The sequence below is a fragment of the Rousettus aegyptiacus genome, unplaced genomic scaffold, assembly GCF_014176215.1.
Source record: "Rousettus aegyptiacus isolate mRouAeg1 unplaced genomic scaffold, mRouAeg1.p scaffold_m13_p_10, whole genome shotgun sequence".
NCBI classification, from domain to species: Eukaryota; Metazoa; Chordata; class Mammalia; order Chiroptera; family Pteropodidae; genus Rousettus; species Rousettus aegyptiacus.
The window spans coordinates 98,239,768-98,254,755 of NW_023416285.1; the positions used below are offsets into that span (position 1 = coordinate 98,239,768).

The 14,988-nt window shown below is 59.5% G+C and overlaps 1 protein-coding gene across 4 annotated transcripts in view; it reads left to right on the forward strand.

Moving 5' to 3' along the window:
- Window positions 1-14,988, forward strand: part of PITRM1 (pitrilysin metallopeptidase 1) — a 30,876-nt gene that overhangs the window by 11,952 nt on the left and 3,936 nt on the right. For all 4 annotated transcript variants that reach the window (XM_036228226.1, XM_016162201.2, XM_036228228.1 and 1 more), the window contains exons 12-20: window positions 1,139-1,235; window positions 1,691-1,825; window positions 2,767-2,905; window positions 11,711-11,827; window positions 12,846-12,978; window positions 13,651-13,771; window positions 13,868-13,944; window positions 14,128-14,293; window positions 14,504-14,604. In XM_036228226.1, the coding sequence (XP_036084119.1) occupies window positions 1,139-1,235; window positions 1,691-1,825; window positions 2,767-2,905; window positions 11,711-11,827; window positions 12,846-12,978; window positions 13,651-13,771; window positions 13,868-13,944; window positions 14,128-14,293; window positions 14,504-14,604 (1,086 nt within the window). The remainder of the gene's footprint in view (window positions 1-1,138; window positions 1,236-1,690; window positions 1,826-2,766; window positions 2,906-11,710; window positions 11,828-12,845; window positions 12,979-13,650; window positions 13,772-13,867; window positions 13,945-14,127; window positions 14,294-14,503; window positions 14,605-14,988) is intronic.

The window sequence follows — 14,988 nt, forward strand, 5'->3', positions numbered from 1 at the left end:
CTGTCCCACGTGTGAACGAAGTCGTGTGGTTCTTGCCCTTCTCGGCCTGAATCAGCACGCTTATCTCAAGGCCCATCCATGGTGTGGCCGAGTTTCCCCTTTCCTGCGGCTGAGTGATACCCCGCTGTACTCATGTGCCACCCCTCCACCCAGCCTCTTAGCGAGGGCCCTGTCCCGGCCGCCATGAGGAATGCTGCAGTGAAGTCAGGGTGCATGTACAGTTATGGACGCATGCTTTCATAGGTCCCCAGAAGAGAGAGTTCTGGGCCGTATGGTAATTCTAGGCTTCATTTGTCAAGGACCCGCCACACCGTTTCCCACGGCGGCTGCACCGGCTCGCGCACCCGGCCGCAGCGGGGGGGCCCCCTCCGCCCCACGTCCTCGCCAGCAGCTGCTGTCTTTGTGATGCTGGCCAATCGGACAGGTGTGAGGCGGCGTCTCACTGTGGGTTCGACGTGCGTTGCCCTGATGAGTAGTGATGCTGAGCGTCTCTTCGTGTGTCTGTTGTCCATCCGTGCGTCTCCTGAGAGGTGTCGGTTCAGGTGCTCGCCCGTTTTTTAATCGGAGGGTTTGTTTTGTTGTCGGGTGGGTTATTAGCCCCTTGTACTGGGGGCGTCGTTCGCAAGTACCTTCTCCCACTCCGATGGCCGTCTCTTTGCCTTGTCGAGGGTTTCTTTGGCTGTGCAGGAGCTTTTTAGTTTGATGATAATCCTGTTTATTTTTGCTTTTACATCCCTTGCCTTTGAGGTTAAATTCGTGAAATCCTTTGTAAGACCAAGGTCCATAAGGCGCTGCCTCTATTTACGTCTGTGTATTTCGTTGTTTCCGGTCTCACATTTAGGCCCTCGATCCATTTGGGGTTAGTTTTGCCGTGTGATGAGCAGTGGCCTAGTTTCTAACGTGGCTGTTCAGTTTTCCCAGCGCCTCAAGGAAGAGCCTTTTCTTCACCGTATGTTTTGGAACCTTTGTCAAAAGCCAGTTGCCCACGTGCAGGGGGTTTATCCCTGGGCCCCCAGTCCTGTCCCGTGGTCCGTGTGTCCGTCCGCCTGCCAGCGCCAGGCTGTTTTGATGACTGTAGCTTTGCAGTACAGAAAAACCTTTATTCCCTTCACCATCTGTGTTCTCGATATTTCTTCAGGAACGGATTTGAAGACGATCAAATCGAAGCTTTGCTCCACAAAATCGAAATACGGATGAAGCACCAGTCCGTCAGCTTCGGCCTCGCCCTGGCGTCTGTGCGTGACTTCCCGCCCGCCTCGCTGCTTTCTCGTCGCTTTCGTACTTAGTGGTTTCTCGAAAATGTAGAGGTTGATTCATAGCACCTTTCGTTTGAGCCTTGAAAGTTATGTCATTTCGTATCTGATATAAATTTAATTTTGTTTAGGCCAATTGGCTTTTTGATAGCTTGTGTTATGTGAAATAGATTTACGCAGAGCACTTCCAGCGGGTGGGGATATGGGAACTGTTGATCTGGGGGTGCTCACAATCTAAACACGCTTTTTTATTAGAGGAAATAGGTTTAAATGAGTTAAGTTTTCCTTCTAAATGAAAAATGACTAGATTTTTGTCAGTCACCTGGTATTTTTAAACCGAAACGGGGATCTCAGTAAAATGCCGCGACTTCGGCGTGTATCGCGCCAACGGAGCAGTAAACGCGCGACGTGCTTCACGGGTTTAAATTCCGTCGCAGCACATCGCGTCCTGCTGGAATCACGACGGGGACCCCGTGGAGCTCCTGCAGCTGGGGGCCCAGGTGGCGCAGTTCAGGCGGCGGCTTGAGGAGAACCCGGAGTTCCTGCAGGAAAAAGTGAAACAGTATTTCAAGGTAAGAAAATTGGAGAATTTAGGTCTGCACCTTCGAAGCTGAATTTTATAATAATGAAAAGAGTATTAGGAATGACACTTACATTATCTAAGTGAATTCCGTTAATGAAAAGGTGATATAACTTCTTAATTAAAAATGTAAATGCTCATGTTAAAGTAAAAATTCGATTTTCTAGATCAGATGCGAGTTAGTTTTTTCATGAGGAAGTATGTGTGTGTTTATATGTGACCGCGTGTGCGTTACCGAGCGTGCGCACATATTTTGGTCCTAGTGAGTAGGACACGAGCACCAGTCACCTGGGCGTGTGCACATTCTGGCTTCGTGAAGGACCTTCTTGTCACTCCCTTGTTCGCTTGAGTTTCTGGGCATTTTCACTGGGCGTTTGTTCCCTTGTCAAAGCCGTCAGTGGGCGAGAACTTCTTAGAAGGCCCGGCCATGGCCGGTGCGGGGCCGTGTCGCACTCTGTGCCGTTGCTTCGGCCTGGGCGTCTTTCAGCCATTCACCTGCCCTCTAAGTTATTTTGCATAAAGGTTTTGTTGTTCTAATTCTCCCTCTCCTCTATAGTGTTACATGTGAGCATTTCGTGAGTGTTTTTCGTTGTTGAAATACATTAGGGAAGCAATTAAGTCACCTAATTGTCATTACGTTAAGTCGACATCTGTTCTCTTAATGTATGGGTGTGTTGAATGAGAATGGCCGCAGTCGTCATCCCAGTGGCGACTGAGCTCACGCGAACTGCGCAGCTCCGCGTAGCAGGCGTGGCGCGTGAACGCCATCTGGCTCACGTGCCTTCTACCACGCCACCTCCACGCCGCCCTCCGTGGTCACCGCTGAGCGCGTCGGAAGGTGGCGGCCAGGGCGGAGGGCTCTGGCGGAGGCCGGCCGCGTGTCGGCCTTCGCGGAGGCTCACTGTGACGCGGGCTTTCTGGCGTTGGTTGCAGAACAATCGGCATAAGCTGACTCTGTCCATGAGACCCGATGACCAGTACTCCGAGAAGCAGATGCAGCTGGAGACGGAGAAGCTGAGGCAGAAGGTCAGCTCGCTGTCCTCGGAGGACAAGCGGCAGGTCTACGAGAAAGGTGAGTGCGCCCCGCGCCCAGTGGCCCCCAGACGTCTGCTGGGCCGTCACGTGAGAGCCAGGGCACCGGCTCAGCCCACGACGGGCTCTGTCCGCGTGCGCATGTGCGTGTGCGTGTGCGATCGCGGTGCGTGCGACGCTGGTCTCCAGCGGGCAGCACAGGGGACGTCCCGCACAGGAAGCCTAGTCAGCGTCTGTTGCCACGGTCCCCGGTCTTTTCTGACCAGGAGGACTTGTAGGGCTTACGCTCTGACCTTGGAATACGCAGCACGGCGCCGTGGCCTGGCCGTGGCACGTCCGTGTGTCGCGCCTCCGGCCCCGCCGGTCCGGGCGCGTCCTGTTGGTCTCCGAGGTCAGGATTCCACAGGCAAGCGAGCGCACACGGCGCTGGTTCTTCTCTGACTTCCCTCGCTTAGTGAGACGCCCTCCAGGTCAATCCGTGCTGTCACAAACGGCAGAACGTCGATCGTTTTAATGAATGAATGATGTCCCGTCGTATATGTGTACCACATTTTCTTCAACAGTTTTTCGCTATTTCGAAATTCGCTTTTCAGTCATAGTTGACATACAATGTTAGTTTTGGGTGCACAGCACAGTGGCTAGACGTTTACGGCCCTTACAGAGCGACCCCCACGAAGTCCGGTCGCCCCCGGCACCGCACCCAGCCGTCTCAGAGTGTCTGTCGGACCCCGCGCCCCATGGCCGTCTCCGTAGCTGGCCATTCGTACATCTCGCTCCTTCCCCTTCTTGTCTCAGCTCCCAAACCCACTTCTCATGTGACCACCGTCAAAACGTTCTCTGTACCTATGGGTTTATTTCTGGTTGTTTTGTTCATTTATTTCGTTTTTTAGATTCCGCATGTAAGTGGAATCATGGTATGTGGCTTTCTCTGACTTACGTCACTTAGCTTACTACTCTCTCGGTCCACCCGTGTTGTCACCAGGGGCAAGATCTCACGCTTTCTATGGCCGAGCGACGCTCCTCTGTGCGCGCGCCCGTTCACCCAGCCGCCGCGGACGGGCCCCGAGGCGCTTCCGTGGCCGGGCTGTCGGCAGCGCCGCCGCGGTGAACACGGTGCGCGTGTCTTTCCACACCGATGTCTTGGTTTCCTTCAGGTGCATACCCAGGAGTAGAGTTGCTAGGCCATGCTGTGGTTTAATTTTTAACTTTCCGAGGGACCTCCATCCTGTTCTCCATAGTTTCTGCACCGATTCGCAGTCCTTCCAACAGCGCAAGGGCTCCCTTTCTCCAAGTCCTTGAGAGCACTTGCTGCTGTTTGATTGTAGCCGTTCTGACGGTGAGGTGGTATCTCACTGTGGTTCGATTTTCATTTCCCTGCTGATTCGTGACCTTGAGCACCGTTTTGTGTGTCTGTTGGCCGTCTGCATTTCCTCTTCAGAGAAATGCCTATCCCATGCCTGTGTTTTAACCGGGTTGTTTGTTTTTCTGGCAGTGGTTTGTGAGTTCTTCATTCCTTTTGGATGTTAACCCCCGATCGGATATATCATTGGCGATTATCTCCCATTCGGCAGATTGTCTTTTCGTGTGGGGATGCCTTCCTTCACAGTAAAAACAAACAAAAACTTGGTTCGGTGTGGTTCCATCTGATGATTCTTGTGTTTCGCTTGCCCAGGGAGACACATTTAAGAAACATTAAGAGCGACGTCAAAGAGTCGCCGCCCGTGTCTTCTGCGTTTTGGGTCTTTTTAAGCACTTCGTCCATCTTCCGTGTGTGTGTGTGTGCGCGCGCGCGTGCGTGTAGTGTAAGAAAGCGGTCCACGTTTACTCACTTGCGAGTATCTGTCCGGTTTTCCCAGCACCTCTCACTGAAGGGAGCGTCCGCGCCCCGTCGTACGTTCCTGTGTCCTTCACCATGGCTCAAGCGACCGTGTAGATGAGGGTTTATTTCTGGGCTCTCCGTCCTGCTCCACGGAGCTGCGTGTCTGACTCGACACCAGCGCCGTGCTGTTTCGACTACTGCAGCCTTGCAGTATAGTTCGGTATCAGGGAGCATGATCCCTCCAGCTTCGTTGTTCTTTCTCAGGATTGCTTTTACTCTTCAGGGTCTTTTTTGTGGTTTCATATAAATTTTAGTACTCTTCATTGTAGTTCTGGGAAAAACGCCGTTGGTACTTTGACGGGCCACGCGGGCTCTGCAGATCCCTTGGGCGACGCGGCCGTTTCAGCGCTGCCGCTTGTGTCTGTAGGCACGGCGCGTGTTACGGCTTTCCGAGTACAGGTCGTGGTTACATGTAGTCTTAGGTATGTGTTTGATGCAACTATAAAATGGAATTATTCTTGATTTTCATTTCAGATAGTCACTAGTGTATGCAAATGCAACCAATTTCTGGAGTCATTTTTTTCTAATAGTTTTTTGTGGAATCTCTAGAGTTCTCTGTGTGTAGAAGCGTGTCATCTGCAGACGTGACAGTTTTACCCCTTCCTCTCCTATTGCGATTCATTTCATGTCCTGTCTGATTGCTGTGCCAGGGCTGGAAGTGGTGATGATGAGCGTCTCTGTCCTGTCCTGATCCTAAGGAACAATCTTTCCCTTTCCGTCTTGGAGAGTGCTGGCAGCTGCAGGCTCGTCATAGCGTGGCCGCGATCATTCTGAGCCGCGCTCCTTCCGCCCCCTCTGCGCCGAGAGTTCTTGTCGCACGCGGACGCTGCATTTCGCCACGCGCGCGTGCCGCATGCGTCGCTGTGCCCAGGACGCGTCCCCTGCGTTCCGGGTGTGCGGTGCATCACGTGACGAGGTCCGAGGGTGTCGCACCAGCCCTGCACCCCTGGAGTAACCCCCGCCTGGGCACGGGCACGGTCTTTCTGATGTGCTACTGGGTTCAGTTCGCTAATGTTTTGTTGACTATTTTTGCATCTATGTTCATCAGAAATATTGGCCTATAATTTTTGTTTTTCTTTTTTTCCTTCTTTTTTCCTTTTTTTGGTAGTGTCTTTGGTTTCAGAGTCAGTGTAACACTGGCCTCTTAAAGCGAGATTGGGAGGCTTCCCTTCGCTTCGGTTTTCTGGAATAGTTTGAGGATAGGCATTAGTTCTTATGTGCATGTTCGGTAAAGCTCACCGGTGACAGCATCCGGTCCCGGACTTCAGTGTGTGGGGGGTTTTGATTACTGGTTTGATGTCACTGGTAGCAATCAGGCTGTTCCGGTTTTCTGTTCTTCCTGATTCAGCCTTGGAAGATTGTCTTTTTCCAGGAATTTACCCATTCTTCCCAGAGCGTCTGATTGATGGCCACACGACAGCCCATAGTATTCCCTGATATTCTGTGGTGTTTCCGTGGTGTCGGTTGCCACTTCTCTTTCATTTTTTATTTTACTTATTTGGGCCTGTTTTTTTCCTTGATGAGTCTGGCTAAGGTTTATCGATTTTGTTCATCTTTTCAAAGAACCATTTCTTGGTTTTAATAATGATTTCTATTGTTTTTTCTTTAAATTTCTACTCTGATCTTGATTTTCTTTCTTTTCTCTTTGGACTGTGTTTGTTCTTTTCCTTCCAGTCCCTTTGGGTTTAGGGTTAGATGGTTTGAGATTTTTCTTGTATCTTGAGGTCGGCCTGCATTGCTGCGAATTTCCCCCTTAGAACTGCTTTGGCCGTGTTCCATGTTTTGGGGTCACTGTGTTTCCATTTTCGTTTGTCTCAAGGTCTCTTTTGATTTCTTCCTCGATCTCATTGTTTACCCATTCGCTGTTCCTCCATGTGTTTGTGTGGTTTTCCAGTTTCCTTCTTATGACCGATTTCTAGTTTCAAACCATTGTGATCAGAGAAGTTGCCTGATATGATGTCAGCCTTTTTGAGTTTACTGAGCCTTGTTTTGTGGCCTGATGTGGTCTGTCCTTGAGAGTACCCTGTGTGCACTTGAAAAGAGTATGTCTTCTGCTGCTTTGTGCGAAACGCCCTGAGCACATCCGCTAAGTCAGTCTGATGGGACGTGTCACTGAGGCCACTGTGTCCCCGTCGCTGTTCTGTCGGGGCGACCTGCCACTGCCGCCAGTGGCCCTCAGCCCCCCCCGCGGACTCTGGGCCTGTCGCTGTCCCCCAGGTCCCTCAGCATGTGCTTCCCATACCCGGGTGCTCCTGCGCGGGGCGCGCAGTCGTGTGATAAGGGCTGTAGCCGCTCGTTGGGTTGATTCCTTTATCGTTGCGAAGCGCCTTGCTTCATCACTACAGGCTTAGTTTCAAAGTCCGCTTTGCCGGATGACAGTAGCGCTGCTACCCCAGCTCTCTCTTCGTTTCCATTCGTATAAACGACCTTTTTCCACCTCTTTTCTCCCGGGCTGCATGTCCCCTGGCTGAAAGCGGGTCTCCGGTGGGCAGGCGCGCGTGGGCGGCGCTTCGTATTTTTGTCCCTCAGCCGCCCCGTGTCGTAATCGGAGCGTTTAGTCCCTTCACAGTCACAGGGGTCACCGCCGTGTCGCCGTCCCTGACCGCGGCGCCCCCCGCGGCCCTCGGATCCCCGCCCGGCGCCGCCCGGCTCGCCCGTCTCACGCGGCTCACTGCCGTCCTCATCTCCACGTGGCTCCAGTACGTCGACAGTCTCTGGAACCGGATGGCACCATTCTGCCTACAGCGCTCTGCGTTTGGCCGTCTGAGCGCCGGAAGTGTCAAATCCCTGGGAAACCGGACCTCTGGAATTTCCAGGGTTCCTACGCTCCACGTTACATGAGCGCTGGCGGCGAGCTGCACCCCGTTTTCCTACGGGGGAAGAAACGTTTTTCTCGGCGCCGTTCCGATTGGGCCTTTCCCGCCCCCCGGTCCCCCAGATCACGCTTAGCCCCAGGCCTCTCCGCGGCTGTTCCCGCCGGAGCACCCCTCGGCGCAGCTTCCCTGCTCCTTTCTGACCGAGTCTCCGCTTTCCGCCTCCGTTTCCTGCCTCCTGTCCCCTAGTCGGTCTCACCCAGATCCCCTCCGCCCCCCCCCCGCGTCGCCGCGTTTTCCCCGGAGTCGTGTCCTCGTCTTACTCTGGGGCAGGCGCCTTTGTCCCCCCACACGGCCGCCTCCTTGTGCCTGTTTCTGTGTGCGAGGTGGGGTGCCACGCCTCCCGGGCGCGGAAGGGTGGCCCTGCGTGGCGGGCATCCGGGGGGCCCGGGGCACGGGCTCCAGGGTGGGCCTCGTGTGGGTCGCGTGTCCTCCTGGCGGCCCGCCAGGGGGTGGGGCTGACCGTGGGAGCTGGCTGTGACTGCGGGGGACAGGCCGCTGTGTGGGGGCTGACACCAGGGCGCACTGGTCACTTTAGCGGGGGTCTGGTGCCTGGCGCGTCGCCCCCGGGGTGCGTCACTTGCGAGGCTGGGTGGGCAGCGCTCTGCTGTGGGCTGAAGCCAGCCCCCGGGTGTGTTGGTTCTGGAGTCTCTCGGGATGGGCTCCAGGGCAGGCCAAGGTCAGCGCCATTCGCGCCCAGCCTGGGGCCACCTGGTGGGGGCTGCGAAGTTATCTGTGGTTGGCTGCCACTTGTGCTGGCCTCGGAGGTGCTTGGGAGAGGCCACCCTGGGAGCCGAGGCCGCTGTCACTCACGCCGGGTGGGGACCTTGGCGGGCACCACGGTGCGAGCCCCATCACCACCTCTTGCGCCAGGTTTGTGGCTACTTAGTTGAAGCTACATCCCAGGCCAACACTGGCCACAGCTTATGCCAGGACGGGGGCCACCTGATAGGAGTCAAATGCAAGCTAAGACTGGTTGCCACTTGCACTGGGCTCGGGGCCACTTAGCGAGAGGTACGGGACAAAGCCAGACACTCCTCGTCAGGAGCTTGTGGACCTTTGAGAGCTCTTGGTAAGTCTAAAGCATGCGCCGAGGCCGGCTGTTTCTGTGGAAAAGCCCCTGGAAGCAGCTTGGGCCGGGCACGTGAGTTGGGAGGGACAAGGCCTCAGGGCATCACCAGAGTGGGGCGGATGGTGGCAGTCAGGTCAGGAGAGGCGCAGGTTAGGCGCCCGCCCGCCAGCTGGGTGGGGGGAAGACTCCACGAAGGAGCAGTGGCGCCGGCCAGCACACGTCCGTCCCCGAGAGAGCTGCCGGCCCTGCCCCTCCAGCCCTCGCCTGGAGCCAGACAGTCCGGCTCCTCCTCGTCTGTCCCTGGCGCTCGTCGGGCTGGTGCCCCGCATGGAGCCCAGAGCCAGTGCGTCTGTGGGAGAGAGAGGCTGCGCACGGCCCCTCGAGGGGACACCCCGGGCCCCCCAGCCCCCAGCTCACCGGGACAGAGTCCCCGCTGGTTTCACAGCCAGGTGTTGTGGGGACTCCTCTTCCTGGCCCTGAGCCCTGAGTGGGGGGCCTGATGTGGGGCTGGGACCCCTCATTCTGGGGGCCTTCCTCAGCCATAACGTCCCTCCCGATTCTCGATCACTGCACACGGTGTGACGTGGGACCTGCCTTCTCTGCGTCTCTGTCGCTCCTGCCAGTCTCGACGTGGCTGCTTCTGTGTGTCCTTAGTTCTAGGGCTTCTGTTCAGCGAGTCTTCAGGGGGTTCTCAAGGGTGGTGGTTCTGTGGGTTGGCTGTGATTTTGGCATGACCACATACCATATTTCCTTCATTCGTGAAGTGATGGATATTTATGTTGCTTCCACATCTTGTCTGTAGTAGATAATGCTGTGACGGACATAGGCGTGCACGTTTTTCAAGTCAGTATTTCCATTTTATTCAGATAACGATCCTGAAGATAAGTTGCCGGGTCATAAAGTAGTTGTGATTTTAACCTTCAAGGACCCTCCGTACCGTCTCCCAGCCGCACACGGCTTCGCTCACGCCAGCAGTGCCCGAGCGCCCCCTTTTCTCCACGCCTCCACCAGCACCTGCTCGTCGGGTTACGACGCCCCATCCGGCAGGTGTGAGGTGGTGTCTCATTGCGATTTTGATTTGCATTTCCCTGGTGATGCGTGATGTTGAGCATCTTTTCATGTCCGTTGGCTGTCTGTGTGTCCTCTTTGGAGAAATGTCTATTCAGGTGCTCTGTCCATTTTTTAAGTGGAAGGTTTGTTTTTTGGTATTAAGTTGTGAGAATTCTTAGTTTGGATAGTAATCCCTTCTATGATAGATGATTTGTAAATATGTCCTCTCGTTCTGTAAGTTGCTTTTTCATCTCGTTGACGATTTTCTTTACTGTGTACAAGCTTTTTAGTGTGACGGAACCCCACTATTTTCCGTTGGGCTGGCTCGGGGTTTATTTTGCTATTGTTACAGAGACATTTTTAAATTAAACGTATCGAGACACACCGGTGAATAGCATTGCACAAGTGTGAGGGGCACAGCCGGTCCATCACGCGCTCGCCCCCCAAGTCTAGTTTCCATCCGTTACTATATATCTGACCCCCTCTCCCTGCTCTGTTCCCCCCCGAGCTCCCATCCCTGGAAACCACCAATCTTTGTGTCTGTGTCTTTTTGTTCATTCATTACTTTTTATATTCCGCAAACGCGTGAAATCGCACGGTTTTCGTCCTGTCCTGACTTACGTTAGTGACAGGACGATGCTCACAGGACCCGTCCTTATCGTTGCCAGTGGCGATTAGACTGCGGCAGCCAGTATGGAAACCGCGGCCGAGGGTCCCTGACACTCAGCACCGGAGCCACCATGTCTTCCGGGAATTCACCCAGCGAACAGCAGACTGGTTTATAGACGCGTGCGCCCCGTGTGCGGGCACCCTGTTCGCAGCAGCCCGGGCACAGCCATGGCCAGCTCCCCCACTAGGTGGCGCCACCAGTGCAGGAGATGGTGCCACGCTCAAGCCCTCGCTCCCCGGGCGACCAGGCCGCACCGCAAGCGACCAGCCGGAGGGCGCCAGGGAGGTGTTTTCCGTGGGCGGGACACAGGGCTATGTGTTGGTGGCTCCCGCAGGCCTCGGAGGGAACCAGAGTCCAGAGCTCAGGGCGGCTCCAGGGGGAGCAGGCGGGGGTTTCTAGCACATTCCACGCCCCAGAGTACCTCCCCGTTGGGGTCAGTGGCGGGGGACTGTGGCCCTGCCATCCGGAGGCCACCGCCTGGCTGGGGAGGAGACGATGCTGGGTTCCTGTGCATTCACAGAGGGATGGGGCGTTGCAGAGGGCGAAGGGGGGTGGCCCCGTGGACTGTCACCAGGCCCTGACCGGTGCAGGGGCACGAGGCCCCGGCGTCTTCAGGTCACACAGCACTAGGAAGTGTCTGTAAGGGGCAAGGGTCGGCGCACGTGGGGCTGACGACCAGGTGACGAGGGCTGTGAGCGCCAGAGGCGTGCGCGCGACGTGCACTGGGCCCAGCTCAGCCCGCCCTGAGTCCCCCGTGCGTGTGGGGGCCAGGCCCATGGTCGCCCGGGGACTGGCGTGCGGTCGGGGAGCCTGTCGTGTGCGGTGACACAGGTGTGTGCTTGACGGCGCTTTGGCCTGCATGCCGCCCGGCTGTGGCTGGTCCCCGGGGCCGTGGGCCCTGCCGAGGGGGCGGTCTGCACGGAGGCGGACATGGGGTCCCTCCCCCTCCAGTCACACCAGTGGAGGAGGAAGCCCTAAACATGGGCACGCAAGCATTTTTATAACTTGTGAAACATGGTGATTATGTAAGCATTTTGTCAAGGTTAGTGAATATGAAATAAGTAGTAACACAAGTTGCTAAACTTCAGTCCAGCGAGAGAAGGTTTGAGAGCCCTAAAAGTGAGTCCCATCTCCCCACGGCAGCTGGGGCAGGAGCTGACCACTCCGTGGTCACTGGGGGGCGCTGGGAGGGCCCCCGAGCGGGCGCTTACGTGTGCCCTGTACTGTACCTGCGCCCCGGTGACAGGAGGTGACGGGGTGACATGCCCTGAGCCTCCCCCTTCCCGCCCCCGTCCTCCTAGGGCTGCAGCTGCAGACTCAGCAGAGCGAGGCTCAGGACGCGTCGTGTCTGCCGGCGCTGAAGGTGTCGGACATTGAGCCCAGCATGCCCTGCACGGAGCTGGCGGTGGCCCTGGCGGGTCAGTGCTGAGCGGCCGCGACCACGCGGGTTCAGGCGCCACAGGGAGCACCCCGCTTCCCACATCTGCCCGCCCTCAACGATGCCTGAGATGGCTCAGTGACAGCGGGCTTCTCCCCGGGGGCGCGGGGGTGTGTCCTCTGCTCCGAACACTGTGACCGGCCCTGCGACCCCCACTCTGGAGTCAGGGCCTGGGTGCTGCTGCGGCTGCATGGGGTGCAGCTGGCTCTCAAAGGATAACGAGCCTTTCTGCATCATCACTGGGGCAGGTGACACACCTGGACGGGCCCGGGAAGGCTGCACGGCACTCTCTGCTGAGGCGGGGGGCGGCAGGCGCCGGCATCGCGTGTTAGGTCCCCGAGGCCCCCCCAGCGTCACGGCTGCTGCTGGCTTCTGGTGCGAGGCACAGGGTCTCAGGGGACAGGGTCCTCGTCCGGGCGTGTGCATCCCCACAGGGCTGGCTGGCGGCACAGCGGGGCCCGTCCAGATCTGGGTGCCTAGTGCCACTCGGGGGTGCTGAGCAGCTCGCTGCCCCGAGCGGCGCCCCTCTCCCACTCCTGGGTCGGGGTGTCCCCTCGCCTCAGCTAGGGCGAGTCCCGCTGACCCTTGGACCTGCCAGGCGGGGTCTGTCCGTGGCCGTTAGTGTCCGTGACGGGACTCGTAAGGGCGGTTCACCGGGCCACGCAGATGCAGCGCACAGAGCGCCCTCCGAGGCGGCCGGTGTGCCCTACCGCAGACACCCCGTGCTGGGCCGTCGGGACCTGGGGCCTTGTCGGGGCCCGTGAGTGGCATCGGGTGGGGTGACGCCTGGGGTCACCTGTCTCAGGGCAGGGCGCACACAGCAGCCTGCACGGCGGGCCCTGGGCCCTCAGCGCCGGGACTGTCCCCCTGCCCGGGGCCAGGGGCGCGGGCGGGATGTGTAAGGCGCAGCGACCGGAAACGTGAAGCCTCCGCCCGCAGAGCGGCCGCCCCGCTAACCCCTGCCGGGGAGCGTCTGAGGCCCTGCCCTGTCCCCGCAGCCGGCAACGTCGCGCTGCAGTCCTGCGGGCAGCCCACCAACGGCGTGACCTACGTCCGGGCCTTCTGCAGCCTGCCCGCCCTGCCCGCCGCGCTGCGGCCCTACGTGCCGCTCTTCTGCAGCGTCCTCACCAAGTAAGGCCGCCGGGGCGCAGGGGCGGGGCGGGGCGCGGGGGCGGGGCGGGCGCGGGGCGCAGGGGGGCGGGGGGGCGCGGGGGCGGGGCACGGGGCGCGGGGGGGGGGGGGCGGGGGGGCGGGGCACCGAGGTGTTCCCTGTGACAGCCGGGCTTTCTCACGGGGATGCGGAGCTGCGCGGCGCTCGGAGCCCCGAGTGTGCGGTGGGGGAGGCGCGTCCCCCGGAGGCGGGTCTCCGTTCTGCGTCGGGTCACCTGAGCACGGGGCCTGCCCCGTGGGCCTGGGGCGGCTCGTGGGTTCCGGCTGGTGCCCGCCCGGCCTGAATCGGTTCTCACGGGGAGCTGCGGGAGACCCTACGGAAGCCTCGTCCGCGGTGGCGTGACTTCGGGCTTTCTTAATGCAGAAAGGCTCGTCATCCAAATGTCCCCGCGAGACGCCCAAATAAGCGGGCAGGTGGCCGGTGCCGGCCGCTCTGACCGGGCGGACGCGGGGCGTCTCCGCAGGCAGCTGACAGGCGGCCCTGGGGCCGCGGCTCCGGGTCGGGGCGTGCTGGGGAGCCCTGGGCAGGGTCCCCGGTCCCCGGGGCGGGCCGGGCAGACGGCCTGCCGTGTGCATGGGGGCAGGGGGCGGGCCGTGCGCCCCGTGACGGGGAGCCCGCTCTGCTGCCCCCAGGCTGGGCTGCGGCATCCTCGACTACCGGCAGCAGGCGCAGCAGATAGAGCTGAAGACGGGCGGGATCGCGGTGACCCCGCAAGTGCTCCCCGACAGCTCGCACCTGGACACCTACGAGCAGGTGGCGCTCCCGCGCGGGCCGGCGGCTCCCCCTGGTGTCCGCGGTTCCCCTTCGAGCGGCCCTGACGCGTGTCGTCCGCCTTCTCCCCGGGCCCAGGGTGTGCTGTTCTCGTCGTTCTGCCTCGAGCGCAACCTGCAGGACATGATGCACCTGTGGGGCGAGATCTTCAACAGGTGACTAGGGGCGCGGGGCGCGGCCCTGGGCGCGAGCCGGGCGGGCGGCCGGCTTCGGAGCCCGACTGCCTGGCATTCCTTGGCTCGCGGCATCTGACGAGCCTTCCACGACATGCAGGGGTCTGGGATCTGGGGCGGGGTCCAGAGGGGTGTCCGGGGGCTCAGCGCGCTCCGCATCCATAGCCCGCGCTTCGAAGAAGAGCAGCACTTCAGGGTCCTGGTCAAGATGGCCGCTCAGGAGCTGGCCAACGGGGTCCCAGACTCGGGACACCTGTACGCGTCCATCCGCGCGAACAAGACCCTGACGCCCGCGGGGGACCTGCAGGAGACCTTCAGCGGGATGGAGCAGGTGCCTGGGCGGCCGGGGTCACTCGGGCCTCCCAGGGTGGCTGGCATTCTCCCTGAGGGACCACGTTTCGCGGGAAGCCAACGTTTTGGACGAGCACCCTCACTCCTCCTCCAGCCCCCCACATGCAGCAGAGCACGGCCCTGGGCGGGGCGGGACGCGGGGCCCCCTGCCCCGGGGTGTCCGTCACTATGCGTCGGTCCCCTGGCCCAGGTGAGGCTGATGAAGAGCATCGCGGAAATGGCGGACGTCAAGCCCGTGCTGAGCCAGCTCCTGCTCATCAAGGACCACATGCTGGACCGCGAGAACATGAGGTAGGCCGCGTGGGCTCCGGCACGCCCGCCGCCCGGCCCCTCGCCACAGGCGTGTGCCAGTGCCAGCACGCGGGGCCCAAGCGTCCCGGGATCCGTCAGTGTGGGGGGCTGACCGCACGCCCCGTGGCCGGCCCAGGGGGAGGCGCGGGCCGGCGGCCGCCTGAGTTCACAGCTGACAGCTGGTGGGCTCCGGCACGCCCCTCGCGACGCGGTGTTGGGCTCGCTCGGGGCGGTACGTGGGGAGTCCCCACCTCCCGGCCATCCTCGGGGACCACCAGTAGGGGCCCTGACATCTGGTGCAAGGAGGGGTGTCCGCCGGCTCCCGCGGCGCCTAGGGGTGCAGCCAGGGGCCCCTCGCCGTCCCCCGTGAAGCGCTGCCGGGCA